Genomic DNA, 19,886 nt, shown 5'->3' on the forward strand with positions numbered 1-19,886 from the left:
TGTCAACAGTTTGCAGTTCAATAGTGTAGATGCAGCCGTTGAGGTAGAATGTGTCATATGCTAGATGTTGTTGTGCAGTGATGACCTTGCCAGTGTAATTAACCACGGTTGAGGTAGGTTCTGTAGGAATGTCTGCCACTGCTGTGTCAGCACAGGTGTTTGCGTTGCCACTGTAGCTTGGTAAAAGAGTACTGAATTCAAATAATTAAGTTTGTCACTGTAGATGTCTTGATATTAAGACATATTTGTGCTTAATTCCAAACAAAAACATTATTCAAGTTCTAAAAGCTTGCTGTCAATGATGCTTAAATATGTGGCTTTAATCAAAGTGGCTTTGAATGTGTCTGTTTGTGACAGCATATATTGTTTTCTCTTCTTTTGAGTTACGTCTTTAAGTGATTTTCATGACTAAAATACACTTACAGTTTAGTGGTGTTTAATGATGTGCAGATCAGTAAGTATTTTGTTGTTTTTACTCACTAAAACTTCACAATTAATGGGAGCACTTTCACAGTTTGATGATGAGTGTCGGCCATTTTGTTGTGTAATGATTCTGCACAAAATTTAAAGATCTTTGTTGATACCTCATCTATTCCAGCAGAAGATGACTCTTTAGAGATCTTATAATGCTATCCATCTCATCAGCTGTAGTTAGAACTAAGATTGAGTATCTCTTGGAATAGCTTAGACATGTTGAATAGCTGGTCCTGAGTCAGTCATTGTATATGTTATTTACATTGATTGTTTCTTCAGCAATATTTGTTAAAAATGATTTGATATTCTCCCAGTGTTGTTAGCAGTTCTTTGTCATGACAAATTTCTATATTAGTAGTTTCAGGCTCTAACTTACTTTGGCTTTCATGTTTATGGTGTTCCAGATGGCTTTCAATTTATTATCTGCTTTGTGTATGTATGTAGCATTAGCTTTTTGACGACTGTTTAAGTTTATGGTCATAAGTTTTCTTAAGTTTGGTAGAAGTCTGTCGTGTGCACTTCCACTTAGGAAAATCTTATTTTGTACTTTCAGAAATTGTTCTTTGACGATTGACATTTCTCTAGTGTAAGTAATCATTTACCCTTTTTTTGCCTAGCTCGAGATTTGGGGCAAATCCAGTCTAATAGAAACTGAAGAGCCAAACTTTAAATAAAAATGATTTTAGTTTTTAAGAAAGTTAATGATAGGTGTAATGAAAGTTGTACCTTGCTATTTGATTTTTTTTGAAGTTTGAAATATCCTAAATTTGATCTATTAAAAAAAAATTAGTGACAACATATTTTCTTAACACATTCACTGCTAAGCATTTGAGTATTAGCGAAACCCCGGTGCTAATTTTTTAAATTTGTTTAATTAGAAGATATAACTTGCAGAAGTGACATAAAAGCATAAAAGATTATTTTTGACCTATATTTACATTTTTTTTTGACATCATTATACTGCGGGACCGATGGGTCCCGTCAGCATGGAGACCAATGCCCATTGAACCTGAAAATGACATTGATTCCAAGACCTATTGTATTATTTAGGGGTGTACATGTAACCTTCTGACTGTTGATGGTAGTAAAGACAAGAAATTAGGCATTATGTTCCCAAGACTCCTAAAATTATGTAATATGTTGCGGGACCGATGGGTCCCGTTGTCCTGGCTACAGGTCTTCGTCGATTTATACATGAGTGCAAACTCTAAAACAAGATAATTTTCACTGAAAGGCACTAATAGTATATCATTTTATTATTTACAACCATCCCCTCCCTTCTTTGTAGTTTTTAACACGTCTTATTTACAATATGTACATCATACCAAACACTTTTTGTTATTGTGCATCTTATTGTCATGGCACTTGTTATATCATCACGAATCATTGGTAATGTATTATACAAACTACTTTGGGGTTTCTAGATGTCCCAGCCATTGTTTATTTCGCTAACAAGAATCACGAAATAATAGCAAACACAGCACTAGATGAAAACAACTATAGTTAGCTGAACCGAGAAACTATGCACACTAGAACAAAGAACGAAACCGGCCCAACACGCTCACGCTATCAGAAAGGGCCTCTATGCAGTGCTGCCTAAACAGTGCTGAGAGTAAAACAATGCCCAGCGGGACCGATAGGTCCCGCGCGCACCCGTGAATGGTGCCGAGACGCTCGGGCGGGACCGAACGGTCCCGCTTAGCACTGAATGTGTTAAAGAGTACTTCTTTAGTAATCTTGGATAAAAATTTGGATGTGCTAAAATTTTTAACTAAGTAACAGTAAAAAAAACTGTGGAACGTACAACGTTAATATTTTGTACCACTCTGTACCAAAGAAACAAAATAAATTAACACTTTTTCTAAACAATCATTAAAAAGTATTTCTTAAATTACCTCTACCTCCCCCCCCCACAGTCTCATTTTGGGATATTTTCTTGAATTCTTTTGGGTTTAAATTGATTTTTTGTTGAAAGAAAGAAGGTAGGTTTTTCAGTTCAGCCACTATACATCGTGTACAGGCGGTCTGCCTCACTCTAAAAATGAAGCTTTATTTACAATTTCAAGTATAAAGATCAGTTCGTTTTCAAGATATCGAGATAAATGAAATTTTTCCAGTGCCATGACTGATAAGTTTCGCTAACACTGGGCAATAATATTTATACACATATTTAATATATTGTATGTGTGTATCACTTACTTTCAGCATGATTGAATAATTAATTATGTTGAATGGTTTTATACAAAACAATTTTCAATATATTCTTAGGAAAAATTAATGCAGGATTAACAAGAAATTTAAGGTAACCAACTGGTTTTATATTTTATTTTCTACACAGACATTAAAATAATTGTAAATAATACAAATATTAATAATATTTGAACTAAACATATCACTGTTACGTTATGTAATCCTCTTAACATCTATCACTGAAACCTCTGTAACCCCAGTAAGTAAAATATACAACAGCTTGTAGATTACAACACAAAAAAGTACAAATTATACAGTCACGTCTTAACAAGGCATGAACTTGGATAGAAGTCATACATAAAATAGTATTATTATTATTATTAAGGGTATGTATAAATTTGAAATGACCAAATATTACTTATTTTCTTTTTAATACCTTGTACTTATCAATGTATAATGAACCATAAATTAGGATGTAATAAACAGTAATGACAAGAGCCCAGACTAGTTGTGACTTTCATGTCTGTTTTTGAGGGGGGAAATCATGGCCAGACACTCATTTATTGTTTACAAGATTAACAATGTGTACCCACCAAGGCTTTAGTCAGACTGGATTCCTCAGATATTTTTGCTGGGGTCCAGGCTCCATCCCATCACCTACCAAAGTCCAAAAACTATAACAATTTTTGTAATGTGGCTCTATGGATATTATACATATTTAAATGACTCAGTAAGGGTTAAATGTTATTATAAAGGGAAATGGTTCACTTTCACTGAACATTTCTGACCAAAAATTAAACTTGCTAATACTATATACAGTAGAACCCCTCATATCCGGCCACCACGGGACCGAGCCCCTGGCCGGATAACGATTCGGCCGGATAAACCAACCTACAGTACACAGCACTTGACAAAACAAAACAATTGTACTGTACTGTACTAACCGCACTGGAAATAATCAACGAACTGTTTACAGGTTAAACCTATTAGCTCAACTGAGGACAACACAGGAAAATGTAAACAAATAGATACACAAAAATAACGCAAGAGTCGTGGGAGACTAGTGCATGCAACTGCGCGTCTGCAAGCCGTGGTAAATAAATTTCGATATTGGCTTCCGGGAAGTGGCCGGATAAACCGAGGTGCGGTAAAACCGAGGCCGGATATGAGGGGTTCTACTGTATTTTAATGTGGTTTTTAACTCGTAATTTCCTTTCTTCAAAATTTATCCACAATATTATACATGAATGCTTTGTAAGTTTATTAAATTCTAATAACTAAATTTTGTTTATAAAAAAACCATAAAATATAAACATTTTGTATGATTCAGAACAAACTGAATTATCCTTCTATACTGACTAGTGAACAGAATTGTTAAAAATATAATGATATCAGAGAAAACCTGAAATTGAACAAAGGAAGTTAGTATACCAAAATAAATATAAAGGGGAGACTCCTAACTTTATAGGCCAGCCCAAACTTCATTATACTATGGTCAGTGACAATAATTGTAAATAATACAAAGAGATAATTGTTAAAAGAAATTACTTTTATGACTTGATTGATAACAAACCCAAATGTTTTTAATGTTCCTTGATTGACAGTGGTTTAAAAAATATGAAATGTTCTTACATTATTTATTGTTACCAACTAAACTATTAACAACTCATAACCAATGATTTTTTTTATATGCATGCTTTCGATCGTACTCAATGTATAAATTCAATTTCAAGTTGTGTCTGTTTAATATTAGATTCTAACTTTTTATCCTTTTTACATTAGTCCTCTTTGGATCGAGTCAACAAAGTAAACTTTGTTCTACTTGCAATAAACTTAGTCAACATGAAACAAAATAAAATTAAGAACATGGATTTGGAATTGAGTGACTTGGTTGATAAGTTGTGGAAATAAAAAAATATTTGTTATTCTCCTACATGTCTGAATAAACCATAAAAGCAAATGGATGTGGCAATTGAATGTTTAATAATTGTCATTTAATATATTTTTAGAGATAAACCAAGTACGGTAAGGTAAGTTTATAAAATAAAGAGAGCAAATGGCCATTTATTTCATTAGATTTAGGCAATTTGCTCACATCTTGTATAATCTGCTAAACTAACAATAAATCTTCCAAAACGTGAACAAGTTTCTCCATTAGTTCATTTCCATAATTAGTTCACACATAGTGGTTTTAACATGGAAATAGTTTTTCTGAATTAGAAAATATGTATTTCCTCCATAATTTCAAATGTACACATTTCTGTAACACAATTTCTGTCACTATAATATATAAACTAATTTAACATATTCAAGAATAAAGAGAATTTAAAGTAAAAAGAAAATAAAGTAAATGTACGCCTGCAAGCAAAATGCTCAGATAGATAAAAAAACAACAGTCCACCATTACATGCCTGTTTACTAAATAGTAACACATTAACTTAATGAACAATCAGTACAAGACTGAAGACCGCTGCAGACTGGTTTTACCAAAAATCAGGTAGTGGAAGTAGGGCATGAAGATAAAATGGATGCTTCAATCCTTTCAACGAAACAAAGAAAATATTAAAGAAAATCTGGCTTTGAGGCATTTTGCTGCAGGAACGTGTAACTATGTGTTAAAATCTTAAAATATTGTTACTAAAGTAAGATTGACAGGATAAAATTTGTAATAAATGTCATTTAAAGCTTAAATCCATTCTGAGTGTGGTTTATTCACATTTAGATTCATCCTGACAATGTACATCTAACTCATTAAACTGTGACATGATTTGTAAGATTGTGGTGGCTGTGACGTATGATATCGTCTCCTGACAGTCCTCTGCAAGGTGTAGCAACTTGTCAGTGGTAGCAGTGGTGCGGTTATGTCTGATCGCTATGGCCTCAGCTGTCCTGTCTACTAGACGACCCACACTCACATAGTCCGGCCGTTCCTGTAGGAACCTTTTGTCCTGTGGCAATAATAGGTCCCAACTACTAGAGTGGTCCACCAGTTGGGAACATTTCCTGCAATAAGAGACAAAGTGCTACTTATGATAACTCAAATTTCACATTGAAACTTATTTGAATGAGAGGTAATATTTATATGGATATAAAATTATATTTACATAACTTTATAATTAAATTACACAGGTAACCTATATATTTATCGCTGAAAAGTTAAGCCACAGACAAAAGCTTTGATCTTTCTAGGGTAGCTTCAAGATTGTTAATTAGAAGAGGTTTGGTATGTACCTAGTATCAGATTTTTTCCTACTAATACAAATTATGACAGATACTGGATATTAGTAATATGTCTAAGGAATACTAGCTTATAAGGTTAAGATATGTCAGCTACTAGAGAACCATGTCAAGGTTACACACAAACATGAACGCACAAAAAGATTTTATTTTAGACCAGTACAACTGAGTTATCTTTCTTCTTGGCTCAATATCTGATACGTTAAGTTTACAATTTAATTACGTTGCCCACCACAGTTCGTATGTGACATGTATTTTTTTAGTCTTAAAAATGCACTTGTCTGCTGAAGAAATTTTATAAAAAAATAATAAATCTAGTTTTCTATATAATTAGTCATTAAGTTATTATAAGTTCTACCACTTGCTTTAAATAAAGTAATAATTGTGAACATTTAAAGAATCAATGAAAATTTAATATCAAACAAGAAATTATAATAGTGTAATTATTTGGGGGGAAATGGTATACGAGATCCGACAATATAGTAATAAGACTGATTTTTTTGTAAGATGTGGTAACCCTGCAGGCTTGCATAGGTACAATATCTTTAACCTTAATCTGTAAGCTGCTTCTAGACCAAGCGGCTCATCGATGCAACTGCTCAGTTTTGAGTTTTGCTGTAATAAGTTAACACGTGATTGTGTCTCTTGTTACGGAAATGGAATCGCATAATATTGCGCAATTTCTTTTTGTGTTACATTGGGTGAAAACGCAACAAAAACTTATGGTAAGCTTCAGAAGGCTTTTGGAGAGGAGTTTATGTCAAGAGCTCAAGTTTTTCGTTGACAAAAATTGTTTATTAAGGCAGAACGAATTTTGAAGATGAAGATTGCAATGGATGACCATCAACCTCACAGACGGATGTCAACTCGGCCAGGGAATGTGAACTCGTACGATCTGATCGAAGATTGTACGTGAAAATGATTGCAGAAGAACTGAACATCAATCAATAATAATGGTTCGTCAAGTAACAACTTTGTAAAAGAGTTCTTCCGTGTCCGTGCCAACATTGCTGATAATTGGACTCTGCATCACGATAATGCCCCATTCCATAGTGTGCAATTTTTAACCTCAAAACAAATTACAGTACTACCACAGCAACCTTATTCACCAGATATCGCTCTGTGCGACTTTTTTTCTATTTCAAGAGTCGATACAGCGGTGAAGAAACACTATTTTCAAACAACACAAGATGTCAAAAAAGCTGTGACGAGGGTCTTGGAGAATATTACAGAAGATGAGTTCCAGAAATGTTGCCATCAATGGCACAAGCACAGGAAAAATTGTGTGCAATCAGGAAGGAACTATTTTGAAGGAGACAATATTAAACTTGACTATAACGATAAGCAACATTTTTTTCACATAATTTTTTCTTCTTCTTTGGGGCAGCCTACTGCCATGCACTTAAGCCTCAAGGGCCTTTTACGCACCCCGGAAGCACACCATGAGGCCTACCAGTCTATGATTTCTGCAGTTCCACAAACCGCCAAAAAAAACCTATCAGGTCCTCCTGGGGAAATTCACCACCCTTGCCCAAACTACTAAAGATGGCATACTGCTCCCTTGCTATTGTAGGACAATCAAAGAGCAAGTGTTCGGCAGTTTCATCCTGCTCATCACACATTCTACAGAGCGGATCCTCCTGAAGGATGCCGACTCTGTGAAGATGCTTCCTCAGATGACCATGTCCCGTTGAGCCGGTTCAATACCTATATCTCCCCGGCTCATGTGTGTTATATAGTGTATGTGTGTGTGGTTTATTGGCTGCAGAGGCCACTGACCATTTGAAGGCGTTTGGCCTTTCCGGTAGAGTGGCAAAGACTCCGAGCCGTGGTGTACTAGTTAGGAGTAGCTCCAGTTTAAAATTTTTGTTTATTAAGTGTTTGTTAGTTTTGCTGAGCTGTTTTCCTTCTGACATGTGCGGCTAAGTTTACGGCCCCTCACTGATGAGGTCCAGGAGATGAGTTGATTTTCTGCTGTCATCTCTCCATCATGCGTGGTCGCAGAGAACCTTCGCTTTTGCGCTCTGCTGAAGGACGGCCACAATGATGGACATTTCTACTAGTCAACATCTGTGATACCCTGCCCATATTCTTTATTTATTTGTTATTGTTATTGTTGCCATTTATATAGTTTATATTTTGTTATTTAATTTTAAGTTAGTTTTAGATATTATTTAGTTATTTCTTGGATTTCATTAGGAGCCCGCCCTTAGCCGAAGGATACCGGGTGGAATTGGCATTTCTTGTTTCAAATTATGGTGTTTCTAATTTTTGTATGCAGGTGCACCTGACGAGGATTGTTTGAGGTATACTACTGCAGGCACTTTTTATTTTTTTTTTATTTATAGTATATATTTATATATTTATCTTGACTGGATAGGCCTATGCTGTGTCTTAGTAAATGAACCTGAGTATACTGACCACGGTGTTCTTTTTTACCTAGTTTTGTTTTGATCCGGCATCCCGTTCGCCACCATGGGCGCGCGCTTCCCTGATGGTTTGCTGTGGGTGTGCGAGCGGCGATGTACGGTTTCACCGTGATCATACCTATAATCCGAGAAGACATTGATCTACTTAGTGAGAGGTCAGACGCCACTCTGGAGGAAGGCGACTGTAGTACCATTCTGCTCATTCTCATGCCCGGATGCAACCTCCACCTTCTCTCATGTTCAGCACGAACCCATTTCGAGACAGCCCCAAAGGATTCACACCTTGGAATGCTGCAGAACAGTTGAGGGCCTGTCATAATTGATGCTCCTTATGACCAGGAACTCAACAAACAGTCACATTGTTGATTCTGGCAAGGGAAGAAACGACTTGATAGCAATCCCAGACAAGTTTGGATTTGAACATACAAGAGTCCAGCGCCATCAGTGCTGCCTGACTATCCATGAAAATATTGATCGTCTTACTCCTATAACGCGACGAAGATTCTCACGAGCACATTCCATAATGGGTGCGACCTCCGCCTGAAAAACTGTAGGATAAGGACCTATAGGGACCACCAGCTCCCTGCATGGTCTCATCCCCACAATTCCAGTGCCTGTGGGGGTGTTAACTTTTTGTTTTAGAGCCGTCTGTAAACCATTTAAGCTCCGCTGGTAGAAGAGGTTTCCTTTCCTCCTACTAATAGTCCCTAGGAGGTATCACAATCCTAAAGAGTTTGTCAAAGGAAAATTTGAGCGTCATCTGATCAGAGACAATGTGCAGAGCATCCCCCTTAATCAGGATGCCTACTCTACAGTGCCCACTGCTGCAGCCCGTCCAGAGTCCCACTTGCTAAAGACAGTAGGCACTCCTCCTGGCCATAGCCTGAATGACAATTTCAGGGGGGCGAGGTTGAGGCAACAGTTTAGAGCTGCACCCGGCGCACTAGGAAAAGCCCCAGTGATAGCAAAGCAAGCCATCCTTTGGATGCCAGCCAGAAAAACTACCACCATCTTGGCCTCCATTTTTGGCCACCAGACAACATCCCCATACATTAGTGCAGGTCTGACTACGGAGTACAAAAGCCTCGGATTAAGTCCCCAAAACCCACCTATCATGTGTCTGCATTGAATTTAAGACCATTTCCCCCTGGCGATGACCCTAGATGAGGTCCCCAGTTTAAAACCCTATCTAGGATCATGCCTAGGTACTTGACCTCGGACTTCAACTCACATGATGAAGTCCGAGAGAGACGAAGACTGAGAAACATTTGGCAAAGAACCCGACGTCCTAGAGAGATACTCTAAGAGAATAGCAAGGAGAGATAGGCAGAATTTCTGGATTCTCTTCAACTGGAACACGACTGACTCTGGTGACTTGCCAAAACAAAACCCTTAGATAAGAGAGTGGAGAGACCACTTGGTGGACCAACAGCCTTGTGTATTTTGCTGCTGAAAAGGCGGAAGTTTTCGCTGACTGCATGCAAGATGCATTAATTGTAGTTTGCAGCTTCGTGGAAGATGGTATGGGTGATCCTCATACCAAAGCCGGCGAAGAATTTGACGCTGCTGGAAAGTTATCGTCTGATTTTTCTCCTACCAACCCTCTTCAAGGTTCTGGAGAAACTTTTGCTGGCTAGATTCCCGGAGGACTTCCATCTTTCACTCCGGGACGACCAATATGACTTTTGAAGAGGCCATTCAACCATTCTTCAGAGTAGTTACTTAGCTAACGGACAACATGAACATGGGCCTGGTTACCATGGCGGTGACAATACACAGGAGCAAGGCCTTCGATTGTGTGTGGTATGAGGGACTCCTCTTCAAGCTAGCACACAGTCCTCTCTCTTGGTGTATATTCCAAGTACTGGTGTCATATCTTAAAGACTTGTTTCGCTGTGTCAGAAGGACCAACCATCTAGTCTCCAACCAGTCTCTGCTGGTGTGCCACTAGATCAGTCCTTGGACCGATATTATGTCTATGGTACACCAATGACTTCGTGCTGACTCTCAGAATGGACCTCGCACTCTACGCCGACAATGCGTTATTCTTCGTGCGGTCAGCTGGCAATGTAAACCATATCTTATCCACTGCTCCCCATCACACAACGGAAAAAAAATTGTTGGTAAATCCTCACATGTCAAGAGATAAATACCAAGGATTTATTTGAGTTCACATTTTGAACATACCGTTAAAAATAAAACTGAAGGAGCATTTACAGTTCTTTTGTATTATTGAAAATGTTTATTTTGAGTACATCTGAGAATGATGTTTCTTTTAAGAGTGTATAGTAAAAACATGTTAAGCAATGTTTATTTTTAATAAAATCTATTACTGCAGTTATAAATGCTACCTGAAAAGAAGCAAATTTTTTCAATTTAAAAAATTTGAGAAGTTATCCTAAACTAAAAAATGGTTTACTATTTCAGGGTTGTTTTCATTTAACAATAATTTTTGGTATAGAGATGTCATGGAAAGTAATTGACATGGATTTCAAGATTTTTGACTGAGCTAGTAGCGCAGGTTCAAATGCTGTCTGTGACCGTATAATTTTTTATCGGTACCATCAACCTTTTACTGACTCTTTCCCTTATTCTGTTTGATAAAATCCACAAAAAGGTCGTCAGTTGCCCATGAGGAATGGCAGAATAAGGCTTAAAAAGGAATCAGCATCTCCTTAAAAAAATATATTTTTTTATTATAGCTTTATTCTGAAAAACAGTGAAAAGTTAGATTTCAAAAAGAATTATATAATTTTAGATACTAAAAAGAGTAAATTATCATAGTGATTTGGAGTCAAGGTTTTTATCAAGAACCTGTGCTCATGTAATCAGAAAAACTATATGTACATCTTCCAATGCCTGATTCCCATTCTAGCTTTCATTAACTTCTCTTTTCAGTTGCTATGTTAATCCTAGTCTGTTACCTTATTTGACTTTTCGCCAATCGATTTTACTTTCCAGGGGACGGATACCTGTTGGATGCACAATACTAACTGTGGATTCTGTATACTGCGATATTTATTTACAAGAATTCACACACACACACACACACACACACATTCTTAGTAACTGGATGCAAATACAACCTACTTTATTTGTTGCTTAACCCATAAATATTAAAAACATTAACATACTTACTGTTTTAATTCTCTGTTATCCCTTTTTAATTTTTCATATATTTTCTTCCAGTCTTCTTTCTCTCTTTTTAATTCTTTTATATACCTGTAAAAGCAACATTTAGTTTAAAACTATAGGTAAGCTAGTTGTTAATTATGAAAACTGGAAAAATGAATTAATGCCACTCGGTTCTTTGTGACTATAGATATAACTAAAACAGAATTATTTAGGGGCATTAGATAATTTGAGAAGACAAGAGCATTAATATGAACAATTTTAATGTTACGAGAAACTTAAAAACATTCCTGCAATGTTTTATTACCATAAATTGTGACTTTGTAAACTGCAAGAAAAAGTTAAAATAGGAAGAGAAGGGAAGGAACAGTGAAGAGTTCAGTTTGATAATGACAATGGATGATTTTGAAAGATAATAGGATTTGGAACTTGGATTTGGCATTGTTATATGTTACAAAGTTTGGCTGAATTTAATTTCAAACAAACAAATGGCTTGCAAGATAAGTTTAAAATATTGTATGAAGCAATAAGTTATATTACTTACTTACTGCCGGGGCGTAAACAAATCTCAGTCGATTCTTTGCCTCGTCTATGAGCCTCTTCCACGCCACCCTGTCTTCCGCCAGATCCACAGACCCTCCACACCGGGTCACATCTTCGACCACTTGATCGCACCATCTTATCTTTGGCCTACCCAAAGGGCGCCCTTCCTGTCGGTACCGCCTGGTAGACCTCTTTTAACCTTGTGCCCTCCTGTCTCCGATGTACATGTCCTAGCCAGCTAATTCTCTTTGCCTTCACCAAAGCCACAATATCAGGATCTTGGTATACATTGCGTAATTCTCTATTTTTTCTTATTCGCCACACCCTTCATCACATATTGGTCCAAATATTTTTCGGAGAACTTAATTCTCAAAAAACAATCAACCGCCCCTCATTTTTTCTTCGTTAATGTCCATGTTTCACTTCCATATACATTAGGACTGGTTGAATGATTGTTTTATAAATTCTTATTTTGGAGCATTGTGACAACAATCTTGACGTAAAGAGTCTTGTACACGCCCCAAGACACCTATTTGCATTAGCTAATTTGCTTTGTATCTCTATATCCTCCACGTTTTTGCTGTTTATTGTTACACCCAAATATTTAAAACTTTCTACACAGTCAATCGAGTAGTTGTCAATGCTTAAGTTTGTTCTCACATTTCCAGCATGTCTTCCAAAATGAATAATTTTAGTTTTATCTTCATTTAGCTCTAAGCCTACTGTTTGACATTCTTTAATAAAACTTTTTGTTAGTGTGGAGAGGTCATCCATCATCCGCAAATGCCATTATGTTCAGGTCCACTCCTAATTTAACCCCTCTTTGTAGTCTTTTAACTTTTTGTAATGCCTCTTCCACAGCCCAGGTTGAAGAGAGTGGGAGAGAAATCCCATCTCCCTGTCTTACTCCAGTGTTGATAAGGAAGTTTTCCGACATTTCTCCATCTATTCTTATTTTGGCCTTTGAGTCACTTATACACATTTTTGACATTCTTATCAGTTTTTGTGGGGATTTCCATGTTTTTTCCATCTTCTTGAATAGAGCATTCCTATCTATGCTGTCATAAGCTTTCTTGAAGTCTATAAAAATTCCATAGAAGCCTTTGTTGAACTCATAATATTTTGAAAATTGCCTGTTTAAGTAGGAAAAATTTTATCTATTGTGGACCTGCCTTTCATAAATCCGATTGCTGTTCATCAATTATTGCTTCAGTATAAGGACTTAATCTTGATAGTAATATTTTTGAAAATATCTTGTAGACGATGTTCAAAAGAGTATATTCCTCTATAATTAGAACATAATTGTTTATCCCCCTTTTTGTGCAGAGGAATTACCACGGCTTCTCTCCATACCTCTGGTATTAATTTCCTCTTCCCATACTTTTGTAATAAGTTTATGTATTTCTTTTATCAGGAATTTTCCTCCACTTTTAATAATCTCACTTGTAATTCCGTCTTCACCAGGAGCCTTATTGCATTTAAGCTTCGCTACCGCGTCTTCTACTTCTTGCGTAGAGGGTGGCATCACCTCGGTTGTACATGTTGGTTAATTTAATTCATCGTCAACGCTTCTGTTTGTACAGTGGTCACAATTCAGGAGTTCTTCAAAGTAGTCTTTCCCACACTTTAACCCCTGATTCTTTGTCCATCACTAACTGTCCATTTTTTGTCTTTTATGCCATAGCTTTTTGCTGAGGACGCCTTGTTTGAAAAAACGGATTGTTTCTGTAAAAATCTCTTGCGTTATTTGCTGTTCTGTCATTCTCAGCCTTGGTAAGTTTTCCGTTTAGGAAGTCTCTTTTCGCTCGTCTAAGTACCACTCTGGTATTTCTGTTAGCTTCACAGTATTCTGTCCTAAAGTCGTTCTGTCATTCTTCTGCCTTCTTCATCCACATTGTTCCTGCTTGCTAACCACCTGTGCTTTATTTCTCTTCTCTTGTTTACGGCTGTCCTGCATTCCTCTGTAAGCCAAGGATTCTTCTTCATATTTTCCTTTGTGCCACACACTTCCTTTACTGTTTCAGTGACTATAGTTTGTAAATTTTTCCATTGTTTTCCAATCTTGTCTGACTCAGTCATTTGTGTCTCTATGCTTTCATCTTCCAATATTTGGAATCTATTACTCAATTTAATTTTAAAATTCCCTCTGCACTTCTGGTATTGTTATTTTGTCAGATGCTAATTGTTCTTTCCTAGGTGTTCTCTTTTTATTCACATTTATTCTTTGTCTTAAGCTAATTAAAGACTAAATAGTGGTCTGTACCAAATTCTACGCCTCTGACTGTGCGCACATTTGTAATGCTGCTATAATGTCTATTGTCTACTAATACATGATCAATTTGGTTGCTTGTTTTTCCCATCTGGAGAAACCCATGTAGCTTTGTGAATTCTTTTCCTTGGGAACATTGTGCTACATAATTTCATATTTGTTGAACTAGCTAAAGTGAGCAGTCTCAACCCGTTTTCATTTGTTGAATCATGTAAACTCTATATAATAAGTTATATTGCCAAAATGAAATATTTTTCTGTACTATGTTAACCTATAATTAACTACACAATAGCTATTAATTTGGAATACACTAGTCCGTATACTATTATTTAAACTATAAAACCAATGTTTAAAATGCAAATCGCCCTACCTTTAATAAATTAATGATACTGCTTATAGCAGAAGTATAGAAATAAGACCGAAGACCGCAAAACCCGTTATGTACCAAAAACGTGTATACAAATTCTGGTTTTTTATTTGAAACATAGTTTTGTAATATAAATTATATTAATTACGAAATGGGATAATTTGTCTGGAGATATTTACAAGTTATACCTACAAGCCAAATTTAATCAAAATGGGTCTGCCCTAGTTGTAACCGCAAACTGACACACTAATGTTGGCACTGGCATGTGTTGTGGAGGTGGGATAGTTAATCTTAACTCATTTAGTAAATTAATATCTGTACTTTAAATATTTAAATATATTTTACAATAACTAAATTCTCTACAAGCAATCTTTGTCATTTTATCAAATTTCAAAAATTGTAATCAACGTTTTCTTGTTTAAAATGCAGTTTCATTAGAGCCAAGTTTGAAAATTTGTTTAATGTGCAGATTTGTCGTTGAATAAAAGTAGTGTTTTTACAAAGATTGTATAGATTGTCAATTGATCAGTCAGCTGGTACTTGTACATAGAATTCATCATCATATTTAGTATTAAAAATATAACTTTAAGTACAGTATTTAAAATGCAACATAATAAGTAACAACAGGTTGATTTTTTTCTGTTTTTAATCCATCTCAAACATTTTAAAACCATGAAATTAAAAAAACCCTCCCAATCTTTGTATAACCTTAGATAACATTTCTTAGTGTTTTAGAATTATTTTTAATGGAATGGTTTAAAGGAAAAAAAAAATGAACTATGTTCTATGTTAACCCTTTTAATCCCAGTCACTTTTGAAAAAGTATCTACTTTAAATACCAGTGATTTAGTGCACAAAGTGATCATTTCCTACGAAAAATTTGCTAAAATCCCAAAACTATTTTGCCCTTTTATAAAAATGTTTGTTAAGAAAATAAGTTTTACTTAGTTTTTAACTGTTGAAGATTTAATTTTCTTTTTATTCATCATGAAATAATAATACAGCTCTAAATGATAACTCACATTATTCAGAAATCAAAAGTTCACCCAGGATTATTTAGGTCACACTAAATAGAGGTAGCATTATATAAGAAAACACTGGCGTAAAAGAAATATAAATATGTAAAAACAATATTAAACACAACTAAATAATAATCAAACCACAATAATGCAATGCTTACTCAACAATAAACTGCGTACAGCAGTTCAGTTGTCATTTACAGCTGATTTACATCTAGAAACATAGCAAATTGGAAAACTATCATTTAAGTTATATCTTCTATAGCATTTAAATAAAAATAATAAGTATTGTATACATATTTAGTTATCGTCTTTATTAGAAACATTTTTGTAAAAGCGCAAATGTAGCCTACATTTTATTGTATTATACAATGAATTTGTAAATGTCCTTACAGTGTGGCAATCCATTACTTGGCTGAGCGTTAGCGAAGCCCATCACTTGAGAGGATGAAATAATTCAATTTCTGTCTGTCCAAATAAATGTCAAAAACGTACTAATAAATAGACTTGATAGTATGCATGAAGCTTCATTTTCATATGAGCAACACTGAGTTTGGTGATGGTGCATGTCGCTCCATAGGATTTGGCTGAGTATTACTGAATATCTTTACATTGGTCTTATGTGTAACCATGATGAGAATGAGAAAATTATTAATAAAGAAATTTTTAAACAAATTGAGTACAATCATGAGGCTTCAAACACGTGGCATTTTTATTCACAGAGGTAAAAGAAAAAATAATAGAGTGGAAAGTCAATGTTATACAACTGGTGACAAGATTTGATTTCAGCGCTGTCTTGCATAACAGTACCCTTCCTTACCTCACCAAAAATTGTTATGAAACCTAAATTAACAAATAAAAATGTAAATGTAGCAAACTATCTTGCAATAGATTTCATCTGTAAACTTCTAATTTTGCATGAAACTTCATTTCTACAAAGACAAGAAAGAGTTCTAAGTAGGTGCATGTCTAACCTAGGAATTTGGCTGAGCATTACTGAAACAATTTCTCTTTTGTTTCCATGAAGGATAAAAAAAATTTATTTTTCTGTGTAATTGTCTACATCTACGAATAGATATTTGTCTACAGGATATTTTAAGAATAACATGAGCTTTAGATGATTTGATATTTTGCAAACAACCTCAGTAAAGCCTGTTACGTGACACATGATGTGGCATTTTCCTACCTTATAAATAAAAATAATATTGCCTAGCACAATCTGTAAATAATTACTTTTCCCATTTTTATAATTTTTTTTAAGTAAAATGATACGCCTCTTTAATGTGAATAGAAAAAAATATAACAAATTTAACTATGGGAAAGCCCAAAAAATTAAAAATTACTTGAAAAAGGAACTGGTATGAAAAGGCAGATAGTAATGCTCTGGCTATTAACGCTGATGCTGATGGATGGAAAACATTCCTTGAGACAGTATTTCAGTAAATTTTCAAATTTTTAGAGGGTTTGATCATGACTGCATGAGCGTTCTCTATATAGATATATATGTAACCTTAAGTTGGTAACCTCCAAGATATACTAGGCCTACTATATGTTAAAATGGTTTTAGGTAAACTAAAATGGACAAAGTAAATATTATATAAGTATATTAGATCCAACTGCAATTTTCTCCAATAAAAAAACAAGAAAATACACAGCAATTTTGGCCAGTATTTCTATACTAAGATTTTATAGAAATATTCAATGGATAAGCTACCAGTTTTTATAAATACTGCCTCAAAACTCATTGGATCCAAAGGGTAAAACTTACTTTAAAAATAACAAAGACCTTAACTACTAAATTATTATTTATAACTTACTGGGTTAATTTGTGTTCCACTTCTTGATCACTGCTTTTGTCCTCAGACTCACACAAAATTTCATCCGTCATAAAACTGAGATCTAGAAAAATTCACATTCTTAACTGTTATAGATTAAAATTTGTCTGAGATGTATATTTTTTGGGAGGCAAACTAATATAATCACGATTTACTACTCACCTGCAGTAAAAGTAGACCTCCTTTTGAAGAAACTTGAACGCCGTCCTTTTTTCATGGAATCTTCAGATCTCATGCTGTTGAAATTGCTGACCTCGTTTTCATTCATTTTTAAAATAACTGAAATCTAAGACTGATATCATCTAACGTATACTAAATCAGAACTTTGTCACCGATGATGATGCTTGTTGTTAATTTCCTAACCTTACTTTTCTTCGTTTGTTTTGGTTTGGCAGATTGTGATTTCAAAGACCTTGTCAACTGCGTTTATGCTTGATTGTCATTGGTGAATCTCTATCTTACTAACTACCAACAAACAATTTTCCCGCTTCTCTTCATGCTTACTTTTTTCCACAATACATAGAGATCATTAACTTATTATGCCTACCTAATTTACCACAACTGCGTACTGTTATATAAATCTCTTAGAAGTATGTGAAAACGTATATGCTACTTATCATAATCGAATAAAAGAAATGTATCTGTTAATTTATGACTTAAAAAAACGCGCGCGCGCGCGTGTGTGTGTGTGTGTGTGTGTGTGTGTGTGTGTGTGTACATAGATAAAATTGTACCGGTACACGATGCATTTTGGCTGACAGAGAAATGTATTAATGTGTATAATGTTTAAGTTAAATTTCCAAATAATGTCAATCAGCGGTAGTTTATACTGTTAGTTTAATATAGAGAGTTTCCCTGAAATATGTAAGCTAGCTGAAGGAACACAATGTTGTTTTTCGGATTTTACAGAAGTAAGAAAACCAAATTATAGGTATATCTTGTATTAACATTTATATATAATTTGTTAGAGTACACTTGCATTATGATTTTTTTCTATAAATAGTGCGCAAAATTAAATCCATAATTCTCCTCTACATTCTATTTTTTAATGAAAAATTAAACCCAACAAAGAACATACCAATTTTGGATACGAGTGTAGGCAAATCCAATAAGTGATTAATCCCGCTTGCCCGTGTGTTTTGCCAAAGCGGTGAGGTAGAGCACCATATTATCGTTATTATTTTGATAGTGCAAAAGTTTTGCTTTACAGGTGTACCGATTTCAGTACCCTTGAAACACAATATTACTCTTAGTTCCAGCATCTTCTCAGTTCGACGCCCTAATACTTATCAAACCAAGGTTGTACTGCATTTAAGACAACGACATACCAGATTTTTCAATAATTCTATACTATTATAAATTGTGCCATTCACTTAGTGTTAAGTTTACATGTAAATGTAATAAACACTATATTTAAGTCTTAAATGTATAACAATGCACTTCATGTTTAAGATTCAATATTGAAAACTCTTTTTAAATAGAAATTCTCTTCTAAAACTAAACCTAACAATAAACACATTTTGTTTAGATTTTGGCATGAAAAACTCCTATTTACATTCTGTACACAAATGAAACTACATGTTTTACACTGGCACGTGGTTTTACTGGTAGATTTTTCTTCTTAACTGTTGGAGTACTTCCAGGATATACTGACGAGGACCTCCATCTCTTCTTCATGTCTGAACAAAACGTGAATGTGGTAAATGAATTGAATTGAGAGATAAATTTTAATTCTTGAAGGACCAGCACCTTTTATGTCGGTGCAGAGGTTAAGAATTAACAAGGGGACCAGGTAGTGGCAATCTCGCCCATGTAAAATTTACCTTTTTTAGGTACACTTTCTCAAAAACTAAAAGAGATATTGCAATGAAACTTTCACACTATTTTGTTTGTTGCTCTGTTAACAATAATAAGGATTTTCAAACATATATTTTTTTAAAAACTTTTTTTTATTGATTTTTTGAATTTTAAAACATTTTTTAAAACATGTTTTTTGCATAAAAGTGTTATAATTTTTTTTTTTTTTATTTTTCATGTAATAATACATCTTATTATTGTTTATTGTGATAATACAAAGAATGTGTGTCAAGTTTGGAAAGTTCATTAGTTTGCAAAATAATGGTACCAAAATGACATAAAAAAAAAAAAACTTTCGGAAAACCAACATTTAATTTTACTCTGCCCTAAAACTAACAAATGTGTATAGGCCTACCCTACTTGAACATAATTAGTGTGCCCCATAGCCATAGGCTGGGTCATCTGGGTCTTCCTCATTCTCAATATTCTACGTTTCACTGGTTTTTTTCTGACTTCTTTTGCTTTTTTTTCTATATCTTTCATGGCTTTTTCAGCTTCAAATATGCGGAGTTCATCTTGTCGCTTGAGTCCTAC

At 34.8% G+C, this 19,886-nt stretch overlaps 1 protein-coding gene and 1 long non-coding RNA gene across 2 annotated transcripts; one reads left to right on the forward strand and one right to left on the reverse strand.

The window, feature by feature from the left end:
- Positions 1–323: 323 nt before the first annotated feature.
- LOC124360573 lies at positions 324–11,463 on the forward strand. Its single transcript, XR_006922250.1, has 2 exons — positions 324–454; positions 11,292–11,463. It is a non-coding gene; the product is annotated as an uncharacterized LOC124360573 (long non-coding RNA).
- LOC124360572 lies at positions 5,356–18,050 on the reverse strand. The gene is made up of 4 exons (XM_046814299.1): positions 17,658–18,050; positions 17,478–17,559; positions 11,469–11,552; positions 5,356–5,667 (listed from the first exon to the last, which is right to left on the reverse strand). Exons 1-4 carry the CDS (start codon positions 17,761–17,763, stop codon positions 5,373–5,375), a joined length of 567 nt encoding a protein of 188 aa, XP_046670255.1. The 5' UTR covers positions 17,764–18,050; the 3' UTR covers positions 5,356–5,372.
- Between the last annotated feature and the right edge of the window lie 1,836 nt (positions 18,051–19,886).

This window comes from Homalodisca vitripennis, chromosome 4 (genome assembly GCF_021130785.1).
Source record: "Homalodisca vitripennis isolate AUS2020 chromosome 4, UT_GWSS_2.1, whole genome shotgun sequence".
NCBI lineage: Eukaryota > Metazoa > Arthropoda > Insecta > Hemiptera > Cicadellidae > Homalodisca > Homalodisca vitripennis.

Excerpts from the sequence above, each read along its gene's own strand:
- LOC124360572 (XM_046814299.1), bottom strand. The coding sequence starts at position 17,763 with ATGAATGAAAACGAGGTCAGCAATTTCAACAGCATGAGATCTGAAGAT. Across the intron at positions 11,553-17,477 it reads GTGGAACACAAATTAACCCA|GTATATAAAAGAATTAAAAA; the intron begins GTAAGTTATAAA and ends TTGCTTTTACAG. Across the intron at positions 5,668-11,468 it reads GATAACAGAGAATTAAAACA|GAAATGTTCCCAACTGGTGG; the intron begins GTAAGTATGTTA and ends CTCTTATTGCAG.